The 27,067-nt window shown below is 42.8% G+C and overlaps 1 protein-coding gene across 1 annotated transcript; it reads left to right on the top strand.

The window, feature by feature from the left end:
- ALS2CL (ALS2 C-terminal like) lies at positions 1-25,851 on the top strand (the record flags this gene model as incomplete). Its single annotated transcript, XM_079538666.1, has 26 exons — positions 1-81; positions 472-580; positions 1,995-2,187; positions 3,991-4,056; positions 4,501-4,666; positions 5,115-5,243; positions 5,556-5,675; positions 8,008-8,084; positions 8,473-8,539; positions 9,123-9,319; positions 12,329-12,394; positions 13,039-13,137; positions 14,172-14,330; positions 14,629-14,740; positions 16,237-16,314; positions 17,788-17,915; positions 18,685-18,858; positions 19,013-19,106; positions 19,669-19,826; positions 21,385-21,453; positions 22,145-22,318; positions 22,693-22,735; positions 23,165-23,226; positions 23,992-24,141; positions 25,385-25,481; positions 25,780-25,851. The coding sequence occupies 26 exons, from the start codon at positions 1-3 to the stop codon at positions 25,849-25,851; spliced, it is 2,940 nt and encodes a 979-aa protein (XP_079394792.1).
- Positions 25,852-27,067: the final 1,216 nt, after the last annotated feature.

The raw sequence follows: 27,067 nt of genomic DNA on the forward strand, positions 1-27,067 counted from the left end.
ATGGCTGGCAAGGCTCTGCAGCTCGATACGATTGCTTACAATTCCAAAAGGCGCAGAGTGTGGCACAAGGGTAGAAAGCTGGTGAGAGATGCTCTGCTTTATCTTTTGTGCCTTGTACTACGGGGATTTCTCTCTGAGAAACAGGATCTGGCACCAAGTGGGATGGAGGTGCTTCAAGAAGCTTGTGGTCATCCCTGCACATAGAGACATATCATGATCTCTGTGAGATGATATCCAACTGGGGCAGCAGGAGGGTGGGCTGCTATCTCAGTGGTCTATGACACCACCTCGTCTTGAGCTACTGGGTTTCTGTTTCCTCTTCTAATGCTTTGAAATGCCTTTTGAGGACAGTTAATATCTCTGCCAGCTGTCTGGAGCAGGAAAGGCTGAATGTTTGAGGTGAGCACTGCAGCTATGGGTAGATGGATAGTTGTGCAAGGAGCTGATGTGTGCCTTCTGTGTCGTACCCAGGACATGTGCGCAGCTGAAGCTACTGCATCTTTGCTCCAAGTGGAAGAAAACTTTTCAGCATGCCTGGCACGGATGGATGCCCTCATCTTCAAGCCTCTGCTGCAGTCAGGTAGGTCAGAGAAGATATTCTTTGTCTCTAGCTCTTGCTTTGATTAACTGGTGCATACATGAAGGGAATTACCCTGGAAACACAGCGACTGAGAACTCACTGGGGGCTGAGGTAGAGCTATTCCTTTTTCAGACTGTTCTTAAGGATGTCTACTACTCTTCATGCAAGACTGTGATTCATGTTGGTTTTAGAAGTTGTTTTAGGCAGGGTGCATTAAAAGTGTGGCCAGAAGGTCAAAGGAGGTTCTCCTCTCCTTCTACTCCACCCTGGTGATGCCACATCTGCAGTACTGTGTTCAATGGGCTCCACAGTTCAAGACAGACAGAACTGCTGGAGTGAGTCCAATGAAGGACCACAAAGATGACGAGGATCTGGAGCATCTCACTTATAAAGAAAGGCTGAGAGTCCTGGGGCTGTTTAGTCTGTAGAAAAGAAGGCTAAAAGGAGATCAGATCAATGCTCATCTGTATCTTAAGGGTAGGTGTTAAGAGGATGGGACCAGGCTCTTTTCAGTGATGATCAGTGACAGAACAGGGAGTAGTGGGCAGAAACTGGAATGTAAAAGGTTCCATATGAACACAAGAAATAACTTCTTTACTATAAGGGTGACAGAGCACTGTAACTAGCTGCCCTGGGAGTGACAAAATCTTCTCTGAAGATACTCAAAACCCACTTAGACCCTTTCTTGAACATGTACTCTAGGGAACCTGCTTTAGCAGGGAGATTGGACTAGGTGCTCTCTAGAAGTCCTTTCCAATCCCTAGGGTTGTAATCCAGATGTAATGCAATCTCCAAGGCTGCTTTCCAGCATAGTACTACTTGTCACATAGGTATGACCCTTAAATTGTGCTCGTTCTGCCTCTTCTTTCTTGGTCCATCTTCAAACCTGGCTTTGAAGGTGAACTTGTGGGTGGGTGCACATTCTAAGCTGGCAGTAAATCAGAGCAGCTGCACTTAAGTAACAACCTCATAAATATTCACAAGCTCACCTGGCCAAAAGTGGTGAGACTGGATTAGGCCAGAAACTTGTTTCTATCTTATGCTGTATTTCCTTCTGGGTTTAACCTCCAAGGAGATTGGGATCAATCCTTTGGTCCAGGGGCAAAACCTCCCCAAATTTTCTTCCAGTGCTCTTGTCTGAGCTGAGTCTGAGCCTTGCAGACTGCTGTGACCACACTCCCCGTGAACATGGAAGGGAAAAGGCCTTCGGATGGATACTTCGTGCAATTACTCGTAGAAACCAAACCCTAAATAATTAGCACCTCATTCTTCCCTGTAATTACTTTCCTGTAATACTGTATGTGCTTTACATTGATAAATTGGCCTGAGTACAAGATAAAGGCAGTGTCTTCCACAAGATTTCCTGGATTCAAGGCTTTCTGATAGCCTTTTCTTCCCCATTTCTCTCCTAAAGAGCCTAGTGACCAGAAAGGAAAGGAGAACTTTAAGCTCTTTCTGCTGCTGAATGATCAGTTTCAAGCTCTCTGGAACCTCACAGAAGAGAACTACAGGATAGTGAAGCAAAAGTGCAGCACTTCCGAGTCATTCTGCATTCAGGATATTTACATTGTCTGGAAAGGAGACCTGTTCCTAAGCTTGTATATTCAGTAAGTACAGAAGAATGAGGTACCAAATTCATCAACTAACTCTGCCAACCATGGTAGGCTGGTGCAAAAGGGATGCACTTAATATCTTCAGTCCTGTTTGTTTTCTGTCATAAGGGTATAGAAGGGGTTGCATTCAGTATCTGTGTATACCATCTCATGGGGATGAGGAGGGGAAGATGTCATCAGACAGGGTTCATATTGCCAGTTTTTTGCCATGTTTATTTTCTGTCAGCAAGAGGTATGATAGAAAATGGTGGATGGAGCACAATGAGAGCACGATGAGTAACGTACTGTCTCAGAGTTGCTTGTATAATCAATTACGTATCTGCTCTCTGTCTATCTGCAGTGCAAAAAGTTTGCCAATATCACTAGAATGTGTGTAACCTGTGTGTCGATGTCATACCATGAAAAATGAGTTATGGGCACTAGAGGTGACATAAAGATCAGGACGTCTTCAGTCTTTCATTCATCACAGATGCGGCCAAGCTCTTGCTTGATGGGCTGTGCCATCTAGGCAGACCTGCAAAGGATGGCAGATGGACATAGTACCTCTGGGAGACAGAATCAAATCACAGAATGGCTTGAGTTGGAAGAGACCCCAAGAATCAAGATCCAACCCCTCTGCCACAGGCAGGGCTTCCAACCTCCACAATTAATACTAGACCAGGCTGCCCAGGGCCCCATCCAACCTGGGCTTGAACACCTCCAGGAACAGAGCATTCACAGCCTCTCTGGGCAGTCTGTTACAGCACCTTACCACTTCCCCCTGATAGCTAACCTAAATCTTCCCTCCTTAACGTAGTGAGGGAAGATAGTGAGATAGTGGTTCTTCAAGTCTTGGTTTTGTTTGTTTATGGGTATTTGGATAGAGGGAGGAGGAAAGGGCTACTTTTTGATTTGTTTTTACTTGGACAGCATCATTTTAGAAAGCTATGTGCAATAAACTTTGCCTTTATATGAATGGGGTTTAAAGCAGTGTAAGTTCACTTGGAAACAGATTAAGTGAATTAAAATTACGTTGTCTTAAAAAGGCATATAGGAGATGAAAACTTGTGCTGAGATTTCAGCTGACACCAAGGAGGAAATAATCTGAAGATCTCTTTTCCTCTCATTTTGCAATTAAACCTTTTTTTTTGGTGCTGATTCCTGCCCTCCTCTGCTGACTCTCTCCATGCAGCCTTAATCCTATGCTGTCTCTCCTTTTTGGAGTGGTATAGGAGTAAGCTAGAGCTCTACATAGGGGCCTGAAAATCAGCAGTAAATACACAATCCTGAAAATTTAACAAATGATAATTAAATCTGGACAGAATACTTGACTTGTTTGAAATCACTACTGGAAGAAAACTTGGTGTTTGTTGACAAAAAGTACAGCTTGATCTCCCTCTAGTGAGAGATGAAATACATTGACGTGGACACTTCTACTTAAATTTACCATCAGTAAGTCGTGTGTTTTTACTTCAAGCAGAAGCAGCACATACATCTGAAACTGATACCTTAAGCTTAGCCTTCGCAGATTTTTTTCTCCAGGGCTGTTGCACAACTTCACTTCTGCTGATGCTAAAAGCCAAGACTTAAACTTCCTAAAACAATGCTAGTGCAGAAGTCAGTGAAGGAGTTACACCAAGGAATTGACATAGGGGACAAGGAGAAGTGAGCCAGAGTGAGAGGTACAAAGCAGTGTCTCTCTACCTGCCTTGGAAAGGTGGATCTGATATTGGATTTCCAGGCAAAGCTTCTTCTTTCTGTCACTTAAACTTCATTGCTAATGTTTACCTCTAACTCTGTGTTTTCCTTTGCTAACAGGTATTTTGTCACTTTTGCCAACTATGTCGTAGTCCATGGCTTCGAACATGCCACAAAGAGCAAAAGGTCAGTGAGCTCAAAAACACTTTTTTAGGAACAGTCTACAGATATCCTTGCATCTCCCTGCTGCTATGCATAGCTCAAAGATTTTGGGGAGTGGAATTCAGTAAATTTGGGAATTCATGTAAGGAGAGGGACCTGAGAATGGATTCTGTGGGAATCTGGCAGGGAATTTCCACTGTTTGCTCCAGACATTGTCAGAGTCTCATGGAAAATAGCAACTGAAAGGATGAGTGATGGGCACGAGAGGATTTACAGTCACTTCATCTGAGTCACTGAGAGTGCAAACCATCATGAAAGTTATGCCATGCTCTGTACATCTGTGTGTGTGATTCCTATTTGCAAAGACAGCAGAGCCGGAGGCAGAACAAATAGGTTTGGAAAACGAGGTAGCAGCAGTTTGCAGAACAGTTAGCTAATGAACCTCACTCTTCATATGTCACCATGCAGCGAAGCCTGGAAGCACCATAAGACTGTGCTGAAACAGTTCCTCACAGACTTCACCTCTGAGACCTCCATGTCATTGGCCTTGTACACCGTCCTTCACAAACCTATCCGCGACCACGTCGAGCAATATATACTGCTCCTCAACAAACTGAATGAGGCTCTCAAAGAGGTGGGAAGCTTTATGTGATGTTATTTTGCTGGCTTATGTTAAAAATTCATGTAGAGGTCGTGGGGCTTTTGTGGTGGCGGAAGAGAAACCAAAGGAGGCTGAGAGGAAGATGATTTCCAGTGGTGTTAAACAAGCACTGGTAGGGCAGAGTCTGCCTGAAGGTCTCAAAGTGGTGAGTAGTGAGCCCTCCAGCATAGTTCAAGCTGCTTATCATAGGGAAGAGCTGCTAAGGGACACATAAGTGGCCTTAGGTCTCACACATTTGCTGGTGGCAGGGATAATGTTGGATTTGGGAGGCTTTCCTTGCAAGTGGGTTTGGAGGATTAACTTTGATTAATCCTTTGAATTCAGTACTGCAGAGGTTTTTTTCTGCTGCTGTAGCCTAGAGAGTAGATGTTCTGTCCGCCCATGCCTGAAGCATCAGTCAAGCCTTGTCTTTCTTTATCAGGGCACTGAAAAGGACATTATTACCAGCGCTGTAAAGGAATATGTGAAGCTGAAGTCTTTCATTAGCCAAGTCCTGGATGAAGCTTGTTTTACCAAGACCTTATGGAAATCCTTGGGCTACAAATTCACGGTGAGTTGCAGATACCTAGTGTGGCTTGATTGGGTTCTCCCTTAGCATTGTTCCACTTGTGTTTATCCATGGAGGAAATTTGATATAAATCATGTGTTTGAGGCTTCGTTTGGAAGCCAGAAGAGCAGGACAGCATGGAAGCCTTGAAGAAACTGTATGGTCACTAGCTCTGTGGCAGTTGAGCCCCGTGTCTTGTTCTATCTACTATCAGCTGGCATCTGCAAAAGCTGTTGGCTTGATTTGCATGTCCTCTTGCAAATCATTTCCTGATGCTTTTGGTCTACAACCTTGATATTTGTGGATGTTTTGCAGGACATGCTGTGTGTTCCTGAAAGGAGGCTGCTGGAAGACAGCAAAAATCTTCCCATCTCTGCCAGTACAAATCGATCAGACCGAATCTTGCTCTTTGATGATGTCCTTGTACTAATTCAGGTGAATTTTCCAAACTTGAAGGGAGATTGGAAGAACAGCACGGATGAATGATACTGAAATTTACTTTCCTGAAATACTGAAACTGCAGCAGAACTTGCTGTTCTCAAAACAGTCTAAGATCCATGCACCTGTGGTTTGCACTAGATAGTAAAAGAAGAAAGCCTAGTGGAATAGGAATAGAAGAGCATCTGCATATCTTTTTCCCTAGTGAATGTGTACTACCCAGCTAACATAGATGATAACCCAAGCCCACGCCTATGTATGAATCTGTTCGTTTTTGTTCTTGCTCATTCAAAGATGAATCTTGCTCATTCTTGATGAATCAAAGGTCTTGCACTGTTAACACTTGCACACAGGACTAAATGTGATATTTCTTGGTCCACTCTGCTGGTGGCATGGGAGCAGAAGCTGTAGTTGTTCTTGGGGCTATCTCAGGGATTTAGGGCTAGGGTGTGAAGCAGACAGGGAGTGTCTTGGATGAACACATAGCATTTGTTCAAAGCTGTTCTGCAGCATGTTAAGTCCAGCTTTGCTTGTTCTGACTGATGGCACTTGTAATCTAGCTTGGCTCTCCATATGTACCTCTCTCTGCTCGCTCTTTAGTAATGTGCCAGTGCCTCAGGTGTCAAAACACAACTTCCATGTGATCTGATGTCTTTTGGGCTCTTTCACTCATGAATCCCTGTGATAATGCTGAGCAAACCCACGCGACTCGGTTGTCAGGGTCTAGACCTGAGGAAATGGGATGGCGAATACCTCATTCATCTTTATGTTGTAGATTTCTTAAGACTGAGCAAATTCTCCCCCAGGCTCCCTTTATAGTCAGGGGAGAGAAACACACATTCTCTGGGTGTGGTTCATCTGGCCTGTTTTAGATGCCAAAATTAGGATGAGTTGAATCATGCCCTCAACGCCATTAACTAGGATGAGAGCTGAGGGTAACCATCCAACACAGAGATATCTGCATTGTAGACATCTCTCCTCAGTCAACGGTTCCCTCCCTCTATGTCTCATCTGCTGCTATGACTGTTACTGAGGCATGTGGAGACATAACTGAACTGGGATTGAATTGGTTGTCTTGGTCTGCTAGTTGGAGACTGCAGATGATGTCTATGGTGCTGGAAGTCTGAACCTTCTGGTAGATACATTAGCAATTAATTCGTGGCAACTCCATGATGCTGATACCCAATCTTGTTCAACTACATCCTTACAGAATGCAGCTGTATAATGTAAGCACCTGGACTTGAGACATTGAAGGGAGATGTAATATTAAACATGATCTTCGTAGAATCATAGAATCATAGAATCACTAAGGTTGGAAAAGACCTAAAAGATCACCCAGTCCAACCGTTCACCTATTCCCAATAGCTCCTACTAAACCATGTCCCTCAACGCAACATCCAGTCTTTCCTTGAACACCCCCAGGGTCGGTGATTCCACCACCTCCCTGGGCAGTCCATTCCAGTGCCTGACCACCCTTTCTGAAAAGTAATACTTCCTCATGTCCAGCCTGAATTTCCCCTGGCGTAGCTTGAAACCATTCCCCCTGGTCCTATCACTAATGACACGAGAGAAGAGGCCGACCCCCAGCTCACTACAACCTCCCTTCAGGAAGTTATAGAGAGCAATAAGGTCTCCCCTGAGCCTCCTCTTCTCCAGGCTGAACATTCCCAGCTCCTTCAGCCTCTCCTCATATGGCCTGTGCTCCAGACCCCTCACCAGCTTCGTTGCCCTTCTTTGAACACGCTCCAGGGCCTCAATATCTTTCTTGCAGTGAGGGGCCCAAAACTGGACACAGTATTCGAGGTGCGGCCTGACGAGTGCTGAATATAGGGGAACAATAACCTAACATTTCAACTATTTCTTCAGTTTGGTGTTTTCCCAGTTAAAACAGTGACTCCACAAATGTCCTCCTAGGCTGTTTGTGGCTCTGTCATCTGGTATCTATACACTAGATAGATCATAAGCGAAACTAGAGAGGGCTGTGTGGCAGAGATGGGAATGCTGTCATATAATAGGGAGGAAACTCTTGTAGAACTAAGTATCATCTAAGAAGGCACCTTGGAACAGAAGGTCTGTTACTGCTAATGGTAACCATGGCCTTGTGGACCACCTCTTAGAAGTGATACGCTAATAACTCCCTTCTTTCTCCTACATTTTTTTTTTTCTTTCAGTCTCTGAAGTTTGTCACTGTAATGTCAGATAGATACGTGGACTATAAAGGAGGGTATTTACTGTGCTGCCAATCTTGCCCTCCCGTTCAATGGATTGACATGGCAAGGGTGAAGTGTAGTGTTTATATCAACATAATGTCTTCTCCCTTTTGTTCCAGGGAAACAGCTTTCAGAGCTTTGATCTGAAGCTTGTGTGGGTAGATGAAACCTGCAGGGAGAAATCAGCTCCGGGACCGTAAGTGGGAAATTCTCCTCTGGGAGATGCGTGTGGGGGAAGTTTTCAACTTAATTACTTGATTGTGAAACTGAAAGGATGGTTCAAAGTTTTGTATCAGCTTCCTTCTACCTAGTGGGGTTTCTCTGGGGCCACAGGCAACTGCAGTGTTTCTCAAATGGGATTGCAGGAGCTTGGACTTGGACTGCTGGTATTTGCTGATATATTGAAATAAATTAGTAATGAAATGGTTTTAGCTGCAGACATAGAGAACAAAGATGGGTTTACTAGTTGATTACTTCCTCAGAAAGAAGAATTGGCTGCAAAAACAGTATTAGCTCCTGAAGAGAAATGAACTTCTGTTTGACTGAAGTTTTTCATAGTCCCCAAAATGTCTTTTGCTTCACAGGTATGGACTCCGCATTGTAACCCCAGAAGAAACGTTTGTTCTCACCGCCAAAGATCCACAGATGAAGGTTAGCAGTGGTCAGGGCCTTTCTGTTCCACCTGAAGATACCATGTACCAAGCTCTGAAATAGGGAAATAGCATAGAGAGAATGGCACCTCTGTAGTGGGATCAGAACGTTGCTTACCAAGTGGAAGCTGACATACAGATGGTCTTTGAGATCCCTTCCAAGCCAAACCACTTTATGATTCCGTATCATTAAGCAGCGTAATTCTTAATTAGAAGACAGATTATTGGACCCTACAGCTGCTTGGATGTAGCTGAAACCTTTTGTCTGTGATTTTTGTGGCCTTTGTTTAATTTTTTTCTTCGTTAATTGAACCACTGCTGGGTGAGGGAAGGGACTGCCCCCCCTGCATGGCACAATTCCCCAGGGCAGTGGGCACGACCTCGAACTGCTGGAGCTCACGGAGCATTGGGACACCACTCTCAGACATAGGATTTGGTTTTGGGTGGTGCCACATGTAGCCAGGAGCTGGACTTAGTGATGTTTGGGAGGTTCTTCCAAGCCAGAATGTTCTGTGATTCTATGTCTTGCTGTAGGGAGTCATTTTGTTTTCTTCCCTTCAGCACTCCTCTTCCTCTGTTTCTAGGCTGTTTGGCAATGGAAGCTGAACCAAGCCATCCGACAGGCTTTGAATGGGAAGCGAGATTTCCCCCTGTGGGGTAAAACTGGAGAAGGCACTGAGCCCTCATCCTGCCGCTTCTTCACCTACGTCTTCAGGCTGGAGAGCAAGTTCAAAAGCGCGTCCTATGAGGGTGAATGGCAGTGGGGAAAGCCTCATGGCAAGTAAGAAGCCCTTTTTGCCCCTTTCCTGGGCAAGAACATGCAAGTATGGCTATGCAAAGATGGCCTAAGCATAGAATGGCTTAGGTTAGAAGGGACCTTAAAGATCATCTAGTTCCAATGACACACCAGCTCCGGCTGCCCATGGCCCCGTCCAACCTGGCCTTGATTACTCCAAATAGGGCCTTACGAGGGCAGAGCAGGGGGAGACAGTCACCTCCCTCACCCTGCTGGTCACTCCTCTTTTGATATGGCCCAGAATACAGTCAGCTTCTGGGCTGATGTCATGATGCAACACTAATGCACTGATCCAGTGGATGCACAGATGGATGTGTATAGATCATGGAATCATAGAATTGTTTGAATTGGAAGGGACAGTCATAATTACAGATCACCTAGTCAAACTTCCTTGCAATCAACAGGGCCATCTACGGCTCCATCAGGTTGCTTGGAGCCTGGTCCAGCCTGACCTTGAATGTCTCCAAGGATGAGGAATAGTCAGCCCCCTTTTTTCTTATATCCTCCTTTAGATACTGAAAAGCTGCTAACAGGTCTGCCAGAGCCTTCTCCAGACTGAATAGCCCCAGCTCTCTGAGCTTTTGCTGTAGCAATGGTAATGGGGGGACGGTTGGACTAGACGATCTTGTAGGTCCTTTCCAACATCGTGATTTTATGATTCTATGATTCTTGTTCCCATAAGGGAGATGTTTCATCCCTTGCATCATTTTTGTGGCCTTCTTCTGGACGTGCTTCAGCAGGTCTGTGTCTCTCCTCTGCTGAGGTCTTTGCAGAATGGCTGTGGACATGGCTGAAATATTCCATCCCATTCTGATTGCCAGGAACACAAACTATGGGCTGGTGGTCTCCCAGGGTGTGCTGGTTTCTCTGGTTCATGCATCACTTGCTTCCACAGAGAAATCTGGTGTCGAGGACAAATTCAAAGGGCAGTTGAGACATACCTAATTGCTTTCAGGGCTTGATTAAAGCTTGAGGCCTACCATCTGATTTACTGTATAGTAGATGTCTTGCTAATTACACTGGTTTATGTAGTAAATTGTAGAGGCTGCCCCTAATGTGGTAATGATCGCATTGAAGGCACTGCACTGGGTTGTGCTTATAATTAGGAGTTAGACTTGAGCTAATGTTTATTACTATAATTTCAGCCCGAGGCATAAAATCCTATCATCATGACAAAGGGGAGGAAAAAAAAAAAGAAAAAAAAGCAATTATCAAAATGTTGCTTGTAAGGAAGCAAAAAAAATTTTCCCTGTGGTATGAAAATCTATTAGAACATGAGAATTGCTCACTACACCTACCCAAGTTTAAGAAATAGCTTGGCCAAAAAGGAGCTATTTGTGGAAGAAAGGTTTGAATGGTCCCAACTAAAATCTCTTTGAGGAAAGATAGATCTGAAGATACTAAAACAGATTGTTATGGAAGTTGTATACTTCCTAATTTTGACACGGATTTATATTTTTTTTTATTTACACAGTTTGTTTCTGTTGAAGCCGTAAGAGTGTAGTGACTTGTTTTAAAAGAGCCGTAAAATAATCAGAATTTCTGGAATCAAAAGCTTGATCTCAAAGCTTTTCTGGAACAGCTACTGCCTTGCTTCAAATCAGCATTAAATAGGTGTTTGGAGTAGAGCTAAGCCTGAGGCAATCCTTTACATAAACTCCACCTTACCCAACACACGCATTACCAACGGAGATTAGAAAGCCACTGTGTGCAGGCACAGAGATGCACTTTCCTTGCACTATGTCTCTTAATGTCTTAGGGTTGGAGAAGTGTTGGGAAGAAGGATTATCTCCGTTGCTTCAGATTAAGTGACTTAACTGAAGTATCCCAAGAAACCTGTGGCAGAACTGACTAATTGCTTGGATGCTAGGCATTCCTTCCCACTGCTGAAATTGCTCCTACATGGGACTTGCTACTAATACAGGGTTACAGGAGATCAAAGCTGGCCTTGATGGCTCGTCTTCCTCTGAGGGAGAGACCAGCATGGCAAAGCACACGAGCAGAAGGCTGTGGTTGTGCAAATCAGGGCTTTCCAGCAATAACTAATGCACTTTGCCATTTTGTCCCAGTAATTCTGATGCCTTGAAGTGGAGGAAGGAGACAGTCCCACTGAGAATAGCTTAAACTGTCCTTGTGGCTGGAGTTAGCATTCTGTTTGGTTTGCGCTCCTAGCAAAGCAAAAGGAGATGTATTTTAAATGTATGTAAATTGATCTGCCCACTTTGCTGTGTGCTAATACCCGAAAAAGTCAGTCTTGTGTAGGTGTTTAGAACAACATCTTGATGAAAGTCAAGACAATGCGTCATGGCTTTGGTACTGCACCATCTTGTATTGTCTTTGGTTGTAGGCAGACAGCTGTGTCTGGGTTGATGCAAGATTTAAAACAGGGAGGGGGTGTGGGTGGAGGGGGAGATGAGGAACTGGAGGAAACTCATTCACAGACGTGTATTATCTGTGCAATGATTTGAGCACGCATTGCACTGACTGTTCTAGTCTCATTGTTGCATTGTTATCTCATGTAATCATTTCTACAACCCCAGCACAAAACAGATGGAAAGATATGATCCCTTTAGGCCAGAGCTTGTCTCTTTTGTTTTCATAGCATCTCTTAGAGTGAATTTCTGGGCCATGCTGTCATTGACTTGCCTACAGGGATGTGCCATGCTGGAACTTCAGCTGGCCTAATCACATACTATACTGTAATTACAAAAGGATCATGTACATTGTCCTAAATGAGTGACCCAGCAACTCTAAAAAATGCTTTTGAGATAAGGGAATTTGGAAGAAGATACTTCCAGCTTATTCTAGGGCGTGAAAACCTTATAGTATTAAAGGTTTTTCAGTACAGTCCAAGGTGCATGAAGAACTTCTCTCTTTCTGTCCCCAGAGGAAATGTTTTGATTTAGCAATCTCTAGGTTGTGCCTTGATGATTAATGTTCAACTGTGAATGATGCTGGTGATTACCTTTATGTAATGCTTGCTTCACAATGCAGGGGGACATTGAAATGGCGTGATGGTCGCAACCATGTTGGAGATTTCAAAGAGGGCTTGGAGCATGGGTAAGCCTTAATAAAAAAAAAAAAAAAAGAAACAAAACTCAACTACTTTGATTGCTTACTTGGCTGAGGAACATACAGGAACATACTCTAACAGCCCAGTTTATTTGTCTGATTTTGGACACCTGTAATAGACTTAGTATGTTAAAACTTAGTGAGTGAATTGCCAATGACTATCAAAAGAAAAGGAGAGAGTGCAGAGAGGATCTGTTATGATGGAGATATCTTCATCTAATTGGATGAATATCAGCTTTGAGCTCTAAATCTAGATGAAATAGTTCATATGAAGTACCTTGGAAAGTAAATTTTAAGTATCTTTTAGAACTTCTCTTAAATCCCTTTTTCTCCAAAGGAAAGAAACCATACTACAAAATTCAAATGTTATTTCCTATAACTTTCTGAAAGTAGGACTTTTAAGATATCTTATTACTAAATGAGTGCCAGAATAGATGATATTTTTAAAAAGAAAATAAAAACCTCACATTTATTGAGTTGAGGTTAAGAAAACAGTTCATTAGTTTAGTGTCAGAGGTAAAACTAGCCCCAGCCATACAAAATCTCGTTAGCAGATTCTTAGTTTTTAAACTTGATCCAGTACAACTGAGTCACTTGTTGCCATGCTGATCTCTACCATGTGCACCCTGAAGGTTTGGAATATGCCTCGTCCCTCGTCGATCTGAAGACCGGTACGACTGCTATAAGTGCCACTGGTATGAGGGCAAGATGAGAGGCTATGGAATCTGTGAGTAAGTAAAAGCCAAAGATGGACTCTGGGGAAAAGGGAACTCCACGTGCAATGGCTGAAGTGTTTCCACATCTCTGTGGAAGGCGCAGTTGCAGTATAAAACCCAGGATAGTTAGTTCAGGCCTGAGCGGCTTTTGGTTTTGGCTTGGTTTGCTTTTGTTTTGGAGATGGGTAGTATGGCTTCTCCATCGGCCCTGAATATTAGAATAGTAAGAGCTTACCCACAAGCTAAAACCATTGTAACTACCCAACAGAACATCTTCTGTGTCCTGTAAGTGAGATTGTCATTGGCGTTTGCTCCTGTTGTTGTAGATTAGAGAGTGCATGGTATGCAGTCAGCCCCGCACAGCATTTGCTCTCTCTCATCTGACTGTGCTGTCTGAACTAAACTTTACAGAGAGGACATAAACGAGGACATGAAATGCCTTATTTACAAATAAAACACAGCTTATAGCACATGTAGAAGCCACTAGGGAACTTAAAGCCAACTGAACGGTGCTGTGTTACTGTGTAGTGTAAAACATGAAAGCATATTGACCATTAAAGATGACAGCTCTGCTTAGCTTAAGTGTTTTCTCTTCTGTAGCAGTGAGCAAAATCTGTTGTCCAGCATGGCTAGAGCTCTGAGAAGCTCTTTTTCTCTGAGGGTGATCCCAGGAGAAGGGGTGGTTGGTGGGAGTAGGAAGGGGAAGGCAATTCTGGCTTCCTGCTTGGTCTGACCTACTCCCACCCTGGATTTATTAGTAATCAATCACTGGAACCTGGCTGGCAGGAGGTCAAGGACTGAGCAGCCTCTCCCAAGACAATTGCAGGCCTAAGTGGCATGTCCTCAGATAATACTGAAAGCTATCTGTGGAGTGATTGAATTGGGTGATGCACATTCCAAATAGTGAACCACTGCAAGCTCCAGAGCTGCTGGTCAAATATGTGCAGTGTTTAGCAGGAAGATTAGCCTAATCTACTCATTTTCTTGTCTTCCTACTCCTATAGTGGCTATCAAATATGCACTGTCTTAGTCTGTTCTGCTCCCTGCAGGTATGGGAATGATATGGTCTACAAAGGCTACTTCAAAGACGATGTGCGTCAAGGGTTTGGTATACTGGAGAACTTCTCAGCTGAGCATCCATTTAAATACACGGGAGAGTGGGAAAATGACAAGAAGAATGGATATGGAGTGTGGGAAGACAAGGACAGGTAAAGGCAGCATGGATCAGAAATGGCTTTAGGTGCCTGACAGTATTCCCCATCTGTTGGCATGAGGAAAGCCTCATGTTCCGACAGGGGAGATTGAGGATGAAGGGGGGGAATGTGTTCAGCCTCTGCTATACAGCTTGAACTCCTGGGGAATCTGAGTTGCAATTGTGCAATGTCTGGCTTTTATTCTTCATGGAGCACTGTATTGGGTAAACCTAGCCTCTGTATGTGATGCATCAAATTGACTAAAATGTAGTGAATCAAGGAGGAAGTTCATCTTTTTTCTCTTGCTTTTCAGAGGAGAGAGATACATAGGGACATGGCTTGATGATCACAGACATGGACAAGGCATTGTAGTCACTCAGTCAGGTGTCTGCTATCAAAGGACATTTCATGCTGACAAAATGGTGGTGAGTATCTATTTTCAGTGGACTACCAAGGTAATGCAACATGGAATCCCTCCATGGGATAGCCTCCAAGGCTAGATTAAGCTTTCATTTTATAGTTAATTTCTAAGGGAAAACAGAAGGCAGGAAAATTAAGCGTTGATATTTTACTACAGTACTGTTTTTTGAAGAACAAAGCCTAGATAAAGCCTTGTGATTCTTATCACCTTCATGAAGTACAGGTAGGAACAAAAAGTGAGGCTGTCACCTTTTGTTCATGCTAAGACACTTGTAGGTTTAGCCTTTCAGCTGTTCATCAGGTCCCAATTATAGAACTGAACTCACATTCCAAAAGCTGTGCTGGTAAATATTATATTTGGAAATTAAGTCTTTACTTTGCCAATGTGAGCATACCTATGTTAAGTTGTCTTTCTAGTACATTGAAAGTTAGATGTTGGTGTGAGGAACTGTCATGGGAGAGCTGGCTTTGGAAGTAAAAGTATTTCTTCTCATGAAAAATGCGCACTTAAAGCAAACAACTTCCCTCCTCTTACAACAAATTAGGACAAAATCTTTAGCATGGAAACCGTTGGAAAGGCTTTCCATTCAAGTTCCATCTGTGGGGAACCGAACTAAAGCTGTCTTTTGAACTACCAGCTGCCAAAGTCTCCTTTAACTTCACAAGGCTTCCGAGTGGGGAGCAATCGCTTCAGTTTTCCTAGTGGAAAATTGGAAGGGCCAAGAAGCTTCCCTTGGAAACCTTTTGTTTTTGCCAAAAAGGGCACTTTCCATCAAGAAAACCATTCCAGTGGAAAATGTATTACAGCTTTAAAAGTGACCACATTTTCTGACTGGTGTGGGTACACTTAAACCTCCGGGCTCAAACCTTGGGCCAAGCCCTAGTGAGAAGTATTTACCCCTTTGGCATAAGTTATCCTGTGTCTGTTCTGCATCTTTGTGTTCTTTCCCTGAAATGCATGCTACTGTAAGCAGCCGTGGGAGCTGGGAGGCAATGGAGCGAGTCATTTTATGAGTGCTTAGGAGAAGCTTATTAATGCCCTGTTGACTGCACAGCAAAGGACAAAGTTAATCCTACATGGCAGCCGCCTTCCTCTTTTCTCTTAACATGTTTACAAAGAATGACACAGCTGGTTAGAGTCACTGGAAGGTCATGGGACTGGGAAGATCATGAGTTCATCCATATCACAATTCTTGGTGACCACTCTGGATCAGTAAACTGCCTTTCATTCCTTGCTCTAGGGAAATAATTGTATTAGTACAGTCATTTAAAACCACCTGGCTACTCAATACATCTCCTCCACGCTGTGATGCCTACTGGGCTGTCTGTAGACCACCTCCTTGCTTTTCTCTTTAAAGTTGCATATGACTTTTTGGGCTTTCAGAAGGATTCTCAGAATCTGCAGCCCATAAGGAAGTTTGAGCCAGTGGTCATTTCTAGATTAACTGTAGTAAGTGTGAACTTAGCATCATGAATTCACTACTTTTGCTTTTAAATGAAGGGTTCTGGGATCCTGCTCTTGGAAGATGACTCAGTCTATGAAGGAAACTTCACGCAAGATCTTACATTTGTTGGAAAGGTGAGCACATATTTTCTGGAGGGAGGGAGTATGAACACTGAAGAATCCATTAGTTTCATAGAAAGCAAGCAACTGTATGGAAAGGCTGAGGTGAAATAACAGTTTATTGTGTTGTTTTTTTCTTATATCTTGCTTTGTTTCTTCTGTTATCCCTCATTCACAGAATGGAAGCTGCAGTAGGGAGATTTCAAGCAGCGTGGGGCAAGGGCTTTGGGCATTGTATTGTTTTTAACTTGAGGGTTTGGTTTTTTTAGTTGTTACTGCTGTTTTTTTGGAGACTTCTAGCCGCATTTTACAGTTGCAGTTAGGATGCTGTACTCTCATAATAAATGTTTTAGCCTTTATAGTGGTTCAGGAGCACAGGAAATGGTGCGGAGAACAAAACGCAATTACAGTACCAGTGTTATGCTAGCATAGCCAGGGTGTTAACACTGAATGATCTTGGAAGTTTGATTTTACAATTTGGCCGCTGCGTTCACACGTCCAGCATTTTTTTTCAGTTGATCTTTAACCAAAGTATCTAGTCAAAGTGTTCACTAATTGCATTATTGCAGGGAAAACGAGTCCTCCAGCTTGTTACAGGAATGTATGGCAAGTCTGACGGGAAGTGTGTGGTCAGATCAGACTGAACTGACGTTAACAACTGATGAGTGATGGTAACAACTGCAAATCAGCCCCATCATTTACTGACTTGTCAGGGGAGGAAGCATTTGTCGTAATCTTCTTCAGCTAGAGGCGTTGGGGTGAATTTTGCAGAGACTGATTGTAGTGTTTAAATGCAGCTTCCTCCAAAATTAATGTTTAGTTTGAGTGGTTGGCTTAGAAAAATCTGCTTGTTATGTGAAGATAGAACACTTCCTGTTATTAGCAGTAAGGATTTCTGGTTTGCCTTGGAAGACAGATTTGTTTCAATATTGTTTGACTTTGAATTTGGTTTAATTAAATCCTTTTAAGTTTCAATCAAGCTACTGCCTGCCTTCTCCTGTATTGGCCCCAGAGAATTTAAGGTTTTTCTTGGTAGCAGCAAATGTTCTGAAAGCTTTTATGGTGACTATCTTATGTTTCCCTCTATCTCTGAGGCCAAACTTGCTTGTGGTTTTAACAAGCAGTGGAAAAATAGAGGAGAAGTTTCAGTTCATGTCTTTCAAGCCAGAAGATTTTATAACTCAAAGATACTGGCTTCTTGTTGTCAAATATAATACAAAAATCTTTCTTTGTGATTGTGGTGGTCTTCCACCCCCACGGTCCTTCATGTATCACTCAATATGGGGGATGTGTTTACTCCAGTGATTGTTACCTTAATGATACTACTGCTTTGAATGCTAAAAATGTACACATCAGTGTTGGAAGTTGTTCTTAGTCACCATTTCAGGAGCTGACTCTGTGGAAAAGAGAATTTTGAGGGCTTAGTCCAGCTTGTTTCCTCTTGCTAATGAGATCTTGGCACAGTAATCCCGTATTTCTCTTTTTCAGGGAAAGCTGTCATTTGCTAATGGCTTTATTCTGGAGGGCACCTTTACTAATAAATCGGGCCAAGGCCTTCAGACGCAAGGTATCCTGAATACATCAAACGAGCAGCTGGATGAGAGAATAACCAAAGCGTGAGCAAAACCAGCTGATTTCTTGGGTTGTGGCTTGTATTTTGACAACACTTGAAAGACCCCTGGATCAGTCCCTACAGGGATGAAGGCAGTCCTTGCCTGAAAAAGCGGGTGAAATCTAGTGTTTATACAGGGAAGGGAGGAGGAGAGGAGAGCACAGCTTATCATTAATCTCAATGTCACATGGGAAGCAGAAAACAGATGCTCAGCCCTTGTCTTCCCACTGGCCATCGATACTCCCGTCCTCAGTCTGGAGAGAGTTTGGGAAGTGATTTGTTGATGTGTGCACACATTTCTCTGCATATACACTGGCACATGCACCGACAGGCCTGAAGCTATACAGGCAAAGCTGAGTTGCTAAAATATATCTCCTTCTCCTCTTCTGATCCTCTGTGCTCCTATCTGAATATTTCCAGTTGATACTTTAGAGATAGAAAAGCAAAGAAGGTAGCAAAGGAAAGAGGTAGCAAAGTCTCTCTATCCTTAGGAATACTCCTGAGTGGAGCAGAAACCCTGTGATCAATTAATCAACAAAGTTTGAAATTACCAGTGTTCCATGCACCATGAATTATTTTCTCTTAGGCTGAATTCAGGATAACAGACTGAAGTTGTTTTGTCTGAATCACCAATTGGGCACTAGTGACCTTCTCTGCTCCCATAGTTCTTGCATTGATCTCTCATTCTGGAGTACTTTCCATATTTAAAAAGCGAAGTCTGAAATGATTGCACCCTCCCTCAAAAAAGCCCTCTGCCATGTCATGTTGTGCAGTCAGCTGGGCCTCAAGGAGTTCCCAGTAGAGAAGAGGTGGAAGGGAATCTACGACCAGTTCCTGGAGTTCATCCATTCGGGCTGCAAAGAAGAAATGGAGGAGTCTTTTACAGGATTCCACATACAAACAAGCAAGGAGCTCCGGAAATCTCAGGAATACCTCTTCTGCCAAAGGTATGAGTACTGCATGCCATCATTGCAACAGAGGATCCATTTATGTAGACAAAACAATTCATTTCATTCTATTAACCCCCTTGGTGTCCCACCTGCAGTACCAATAGGGATTTGGCCTACATGGCTTTTCTCCCTCACCTGCCCATATTTTCAGGGGGTCTGAGGATGTTTCCTGGAAGACAGAAGATATTCTTGAAGAGCTTGTCCAGCACCATGAGCTGGGATCACTACAGAGCTATTTAGAGAAGGTAAGGTTTAAAGAGATTTGTCTGTCCACTGAATACAGACAGAAGTCCTAGCAACTTCTACGTGCTCATAGAAAGCAGCAGCAGTACAGTCAGCAACATCAAGAATCTTGTCTTAAATGTGTGTGAATATCTAAGTTTGTGAAGAAGAGGGTTTCCTTCCATGTTTTGTGGACGTTAATTTTATATGCAGGTGTACAGGTCAGGGAAGTGGTGACAAAGCTTTATTCTTGGTTCTCAAACAGTGTCAGGAAATAACCAGTTGCTGGAAATGATTGATATACTTCTGTGAACTCTAAAGTTGTTTTTCACTCACCCAAGCTTACCTTGAAGCCTTTGCCCTTTTTTGCATATCACAGCAAAGGTCATTGCAGCAGCGAGTTCTGCTAAGCGTATTTATTTCTGATAATGGAAGGAGAGTGGGCTTTTAGCAGTTAAAATAGACCAAAAATATAATCTGTCTTTCCAGGCTTGTTCTCCTTTGCTGACAAAAGAAAGCTGGGTTGCTTTTCAGTATTTCTCCTCTACTGGTGGCTTGTAAAACTTCATTTTTCTCTATCATCAGGCATTGAAATCTTCCCTACATCCACTGGGAAAGCTGCTGAAGGCCTTGACAATAGCTTTTCAGGCAACTTACTCTGGGATTGGGGCCAACAGACACTTGCTGACCATGGCACAAGAGGAAGTCAAGTACTATGCAAAGAAAATATGGGAGTTTTACCAGTAAGTGGTCTGAGACATTTCCAGCGAGTGTATGAAATACATCATAGGGATAATTCCTTTATGTCAGGACAGTTTTATTTTGCATCACATTTTTCGGGAGACTTGCTTCAAAACAGTGTTGGATAAAGAGATCCTTGCATTAACTAAGTTCTTATGGGCCTTGGAAGTGTGTTACATCCATTGCTCAGTACACAGACCCAAGGGGTATGGCTTTAAAGTGACTAAACATCATTGAGATATGGCTGCTTAATGAGCAGTCACTTATAATACAGTTATTTAGATAAGCACAAATATGAGCCAGATAAGTAACAAGGTAGCAATGTGTATTGAGGCATGCAAACAGTGGTACTCAATATCTATATTTGAGTGAAAAATGATTTCAGCTTAACGTGCCTCAACTCAACAGGAGTTAAGAACGTGCAGTGTGAGCGTGTCACTGAGTTTTGGCTGGTGTGGGCAGTAACTCCAAATGGAGGTTGTTCAGTCATGTGCTTGTGCCCATGGGTACATAAGGACAGGATCAAAGGTATCACTGGGGCTGTGTTGCTGCTTGAATATTTTTTTTAGCTCTGCTTCTAACTACACTTGAATAAGATGTTGCGTTAAAAAAACTGGATAAAAGCTCTTTTCTTATCAGTGTAGCCTTGAGTACTTGAGGAAGGCTGCCAGCAAGGGTTACTTGTCCTAGAGCAGTCTGATGGGAACTAGTCAGATTTGACTCAGTTCATCTGCTGTATGTCTGTGCTGTGAAATGGAGTAGTAGAGTGAAACTGCATTTGTGAACAGTACAACAGGGCTGATGACCTTAGCAGTGGTTGATGTGAACCTTCACGAGTTTCTGAGCTCAATGCATACCTTGGAAAGCTTCATTCACAACTCAAGACATTTCAGGTGCAGCGTGGGAGAGAGAACCAGCTTGCTCTGCTGTGCACCTGGCTAAGGTTTCTGCAGTGATGGATCTATGCCAAAACCAGGCAATATCTCCCCAGTCCTTTTTTGTTATTAGGCAATTTTGGCTTTGAAGTATCATGATAAGCCCAAACTACTGTTTCAGAGTAGGATATGACCATACTCTAATGTTCATAGATAGATTAGAGAACTATATCATGTGACTGATAACGAAACCTCATTTCTCTTAAGTAGGAATAAGAACAGATGGTTCTCAATGAAGACTAATTAGGATTTCTGGAGTGATTGTCCTAGATTTCACAGAATCATAGAATCACCAAGGTTGGAAAAGGCCTTCAAGATCATCCAGTCCAACCATCCACCTATCACCAATAGTACTCACTAAACCATGTCCCTCAACACAAAATCCAAATGTTCCTTGAACAGAAGTTATATTTTAAAGCACTTGTTCATTTCTGGCAACTTCTGCTGGTAATGGAGAATGCTTTTGAATTGTGATACTTAGCCTGCTAATAGAGAATGGCTCCCGGAGCCAGAAATCATTCTGTAAAGCTCTATTAAACACTGGTTCCAATGTAGAAGAAAACAGAGTGACTACAGGCATAAACTAGTCTTCAGACAAATATAACTTTGTTCTGCTTATTTTTAGGGGCTTGCTTCATCTGGCACTGGAACAGAAAAGTCAACTACCTATGAAATGTGTGGATGGAGAGGTAAGGTATGTGTCACCATGGACTGTTTAACCTTAGGCTGCTTGAACCTATGAGGTGTCTTCTAAAATGCAGTAAGTGCTAATATGATTGCCTTTGTGCATTTGACTCAGGTCTACTTCTCACACTTTTCTCTATGAGTTCAAACCTTTCAGTGATTTGCAGGAGAGCAACTTCTCCTAATTGTGTACTGTAGAAGAATAAAAGTGTGGGGATTTGGAGGTGCATGGAAAACAGTCTTGCAAGATAACTCGCATCAGATGAGGAAAAAGTCAGGTTTGGAGATAGCATGGTGCAGGAAATGTGGCAGAAAAGGCAGAAGACACAACATTCTTAGAATAGGAAGCTAGGAGTAATTGTGGGAGACACTAAAGTGTTGGGTTTTTGGGGGTGGGTAGAGGTTTTTTTTTGGTTTTGTAGCTATCCAAACTTGGTCTGGATTTCTTTTCTCTGTAATCTGCAGTCATCCCTGTGTGGGATGGGTGAATTCCAAGGGTTGATGGAACGGTAAGCAGCTGGAAAAAGGCTTTACCTATGAAATTTGTTCTTTCTTCCTTAAGGAATAACAAGTGCTCTTTGCAGATTTTGCAGTCTTAGGAGTTGTTTCTTATGTTGGCTCCTGTGTAGCTGTGTAGTTTTTAGTCATATCAAGATTATAGACTTCACTATAGGACTAACCTGTTCTTCTCTCTGCTGTAGCGACCAGAAGGCATACAGTGTGGTCCTTCCATTGATCTTGCCCTGCTTCTACCCTGAGCTTTTCATGCTCTACATGCTCTATCATGAAAGGGAAGATGACCTCTACTGTCAAGGGATTGTGGACCTAAGTCTATTTCCTGACATCAAGCTGCTAGAGTTTCTGGATGTACAGAAGTAAGTGACCTTTTATTACTACAGGATGCATTCTACTGATATCAGCAGTGAAGCTAACAGCTAGGGTAAGCTCTGATGGCACTAAAGGAACGAATGTATAGCAAAACTAATGTATTAGTTTCTTGATCCATTGTTAGCTTTGGCACTGAAGTCTTTCCTAGGTTTCCATCTAAATAAAATCAACCCTCTGTTGAGGTCAGTGAGTCTGAGCTATTATTTTTTTTCTGTAGCCATGTGGTTGAGAGTAGAGAACTCAACATGTTGCACCTGTAAGGCTTTCAATGGGAGATATTAACAATGAATACTGACTAAGAATGGAGTTGAGACATAGGTATCTGCCTTCTAAACCATTCATTTCTGTAATCTTATTACAGACACCTCTGGCCTCTTAAAGACCTCACCTTGACAACCAACCAGGTAAGAAGGTAGCCCTAAAAGCAAAATTCAGCATGTTAGTGAGATAATGTGGAGCTACATGTTGGTGCCAGCCAATGATAGAGCTTCACCTAAGTAAGCACAAAGGCCCTGTCCTGCACTCAGAAATCATAGCGAGCTGATGTGTGATGATTTAGTTATGATTTACAACTACTGCATATCAATAGCCTTGGGTGGGAATATGCATTCTGCATAGGATTGCTTTGTAGTGTTCTGCTTAGTGGCTATTTCAAAGACATCTGAGCTGGAACATACTTAAATGTCTACAGTTCCAGTTCTCAGCAGTGACACTGTATAAAACAGCTTTATTTTGCCCTCTTTGGGCAGTAAATATGTCCAGCACTGAGGAGGCATGGGGTGGCTCTTGGAGAGATGCTCTGACACAGGCACAACTCTTTGTCTCTTTTGCAGAGACGGTCCCTGATCAAAGACAAGTGTTTCTTATCTGCCACGGAGTGTTTGCAGAAGTTGATGTAAGTCACCATCTTTAACTTCTCGCTCTCTTTCTTTCTTCCATAGAAATTTTCCAGGTCATGATAGAACCTCTTGCTCTGGGCACATGGATGGTGCTGTGTGAGGAATATCTGGCCAGTATGGTGTTCCAAGATGTTGAAGTTAGAAAAGCAGAGATTGATTTAAGGAGCTCTGCTTGATTTATTGGCTTGAGGGCCAGTTTAGGGAATAGTGCTGCAGCAACACATGGGAATGAAGATAAAATGGTACAGGAAAGTGTGGAGAGTGACATCGGATGGAAATTCTCAGGTCCTTGTGTATTCTAGCTGTGGTTAGAGCCTGGTCATGAAAGCCATGGTGACTTGGCTTTCACTGGGGAAAGCAGCATGGTCAGCATATACCTTTCAGGATGCAGTGGGCAACCTTGTAAATGTGTTACCTGTATTATTCCCTTGCAAGAGCAGTTTTCTTGATAGAGTTGCCCAAAGAGATTCAGTCCACACCCTAAAGTTTTACTTGAGTGACTCAGGTAAAATGAAAGGTGGCATTAAGGTGCTCATGACTTGGGAAGACTCGAGGTTCACCTGGACCCTGTTGATGCCTCCTGGTACCACCTTGCTGTTTTTTTTTTCTTGGTGCAGCCATTTGAGATGATCACTGTATTCTTTTCTGTAGTGGGAAGGACTGCTTGGTGTCTTTTTTTTTTTATGTTGTTAAGTGCTACTGCTTTATCTCTTGACCTGTGAGTGAAAACATCTTTGACACAGCTGTTTTTGCACTGATAGCACCACAGTGGATCCCCGGGAAAAGCTGCTGATCCTCCAGAAGACATATGAGGAGATAGAGAGCACTGTGTCCCGAGTGGTGGAGAAAGACTACAAGCTCCCTATGGATGACCTCTTGCCCCTCCTGATGTATGTTGTATCACGAGCTAAGTAAGTGCTGCTTTTCACTTCTCAGTCCCATGGCTGTGTATTGACTCAATCCAAGAAAGGGCATCTCTACATTCCAAGCAAAATAACATTAATGAAAAAGTTGGGGGTTGTCTTTTAATGTGCATTCTGCTGAGATGCATTTGGGTTCTTGCGTCCTACAGTCTGACCAAAGGTCTAGTAGTGTTGGTCATGATATAATATGGTTAGGGATTTCCTGGGTGTCCATCTCTTGTCCAAGAGAATGGTTCAGGGCTGTCATAAGAAATACAGTCTGACTGGCATCCAAGGTTATTATTATACAAAAAATAGGAATATGAAGTCTTTGAAGGCCGTCACAGGAATTATCTGCACACTGGGTTGAGAGAGAGATGTGAAGGAAGAACAGATCTTCAGAAGGAAGAAGTCTGATCACCTCCATTGCAGTGCAAATGTACAAGCAATGTGCTCTGCTTACCTTGCCACCCCTCCTGCAGATGTTCATTCTATTAATTTCTTTTTCAAGGGGTTTGAAAGAGCTGTAGAAAGGCTGATGGGTTAGTTGGTGTTATATTTTGAGAGTGAACAGATAAGGGTTTACTACTCCCTGTCCTCATAAACCTGTGAGAAATCTTTTCACTTTCCTGTTCTCAGTGTGGCACTGTGGTTCAGTTTGGAGACTAGAAAAGTCTTGAATACTGACCATCCAGTAATTAGGTTTTTCTCATGTAGGAATGACTGTAGATATAAGATTTCTGCCAAAGAGGCTGTGTCTGTGCTGCTTTTACTGGAACTGCAGGAACCTGCTTACATCCAGTAGAGTGAAACTACACTTTCTTTATTCTGGCAAGTTTGAGTCCAAGTCCTTGACTGACTTGGATGTTCTTGGTGCCCAAAAAAAGGGTGAAATGTTTAAACTTGGAGCTGAATCTTGAAACCCAGAAGCTTTTTTTCCTCTCTTTTGCTACAATTCCGTAGGGTGATCCAGGTTTGTATGCTAGGCAGCTTTCTTGATTGTAGATGACGGAGGAGAGGAAGAGACTGAGTGCACAAAATGGAGGACCTGACATTTTCTAATGACTGGGCATCTTTGCTGAGATCCTGTCATGCCAGAATATTTCAGGAACTCAGTTTTTGGAAGACCAAGGTGCTGCACAAGGGATGAGCAATGGACTTCCAGATCTGTCTCTCCATAATCAGATTTCAGGCACGTGTCTGTAAGTGCTGTTGCCCAGAGATTTGCTCTAGTTGTGGTGTTTCTTTTCAGAATACAGCACCTGGGAGCTGAAATCCATCTGATCAGAGACTTGATGGACCCCACCAATCAAGGAGGATTGTACGACTTTCTATTAACAGCATTGGAGGTAAGAAAATGAGTTTTCACAGCAGCAGTTACAAGGTGCTGTAGGGAAACCCTTCTTGAATGGCAGAAACACTGATGCTCTCTACTCTCATTTAATTTTAGAGGGCAGCTTATATGCCTAGCACAGGTTATTTTTCCTTCTAGTCAAGAGAGTACTTTTATCATTAATTTATAATATGCGGACTTAATCTTTTATCTTGCCTTGGGGGGCACTGTAGCTTCACTCTGTGTAAGAGACAAAAACTTGGCTCCAAAGCTCCAAAACTTTTCCTTAATGGGTTGCTCTCTTCCTTGCCCAGTCATGCTATGAACACATACAGAAGATGAGACTCCACCAAAGAGAGAACTGCCATGTGGTTCACACCTCCTGAGCCCCAGAACCAGCAGGGAGGCTCCTCCCTGCCACGCTTTGACCGAACACTGTTGGATGAAGAAGCAATCCAATCACTGCTGCTCCAGCTGCCTTTAAGAAAGGACGGTTATTTCTCAGATGAGGGGTTCTTGCTGGGTTTTCTATTAGACTGTGTACAATTATCAAGCACAGACATGCAAGTGCTGTGAGCTGAAAGCCTTCTATGCAACCTCAGCTTGTGTTGGAAAGTGGAGGAGGTTTCTTTTGCCCTTGTTGATTTCACTGTCCTCAGAACAGCAATACACCTCTTTCCCTTGAAACTCCATTTAGCTGTTTTCTCAGTTGCTGTGCTTGTTTTGTACTGGTAAACAGACATAAAAGGAGATCATTTGACCACTTTCTACTAAATAAAGCCTGAATAGTCATCGCAATAAGACCCCTGGATGGTAGAAATGTGGGATGGATAAGAGAGACTATCTCTGTACTCCTGAACAAACTGTTCCTGGAGTGAGATGGCTCTTCTTGCATCCCTAAGAGGAAGATCCTTCTTCTTCTTCCCTTTGCCAAATTCTGTACCTCTCCATTGCACCGTAATGCTGCTACTGACTAACTTCTCTGTTTGAAGATAATTCTAAATGTAAATTTATACTTTGCAGACTCCTATTAAATCTCAGGGATATCACGCTCGCACCTTGAAAATGCTGGTGCTGCTTTCTAATTCTGCAGGGGCTTTTGTGTCCCTAAAAGCTAAGAGATCTCAAATATTGGTGAGCGAACACACAAAAACATTTGGCCTCCTGCACTGACAGAGCTGCAAAAGCATTAGTTTTCCTAGATGCACAGCCTTGTGCTGACAGAACTCCCACTGGCACCAGCGGGGCACAATCAGATTAGAATTGGGCTAGTTTTTATTCTGCCTTTAAAAAAGGTAAAGGGATTTCTGATGTGCTGTTACTCTCAGATGAAAGTACTAATGTGTGAATTGTATGTTAGAGCTAAGGCTCTTTTGAACTAGATTTTAACGTGCATTTTTTTTACCTTTCCTTTTTGACTTTTAAATTGTCCAGGTCTGTGACTTCGGGAAAACAAATCAAAACTCTACAGACTGTTTCTTCCTGTTTGTCATAAGTATTATGCTTTAATAAATAGTACACTGGTTACAACAGTTAATATATTGGTGTAAGAGTATCATAATGTATGTTTTACAGTAACTGTATTTAAATAAAACTGTTTCA

The sequence above is a fragment of the Tetrao urogallus genome (genome assembly GCF_951394365.1).
Source record: "Tetrao urogallus genome assembly, chromosome: 7".
NCBI classification, from domain to species: Eukaryota; Metazoa; Chordata; class Aves; order Galliformes; family Phasianidae; genus Tetrao; species Tetrao urogallus.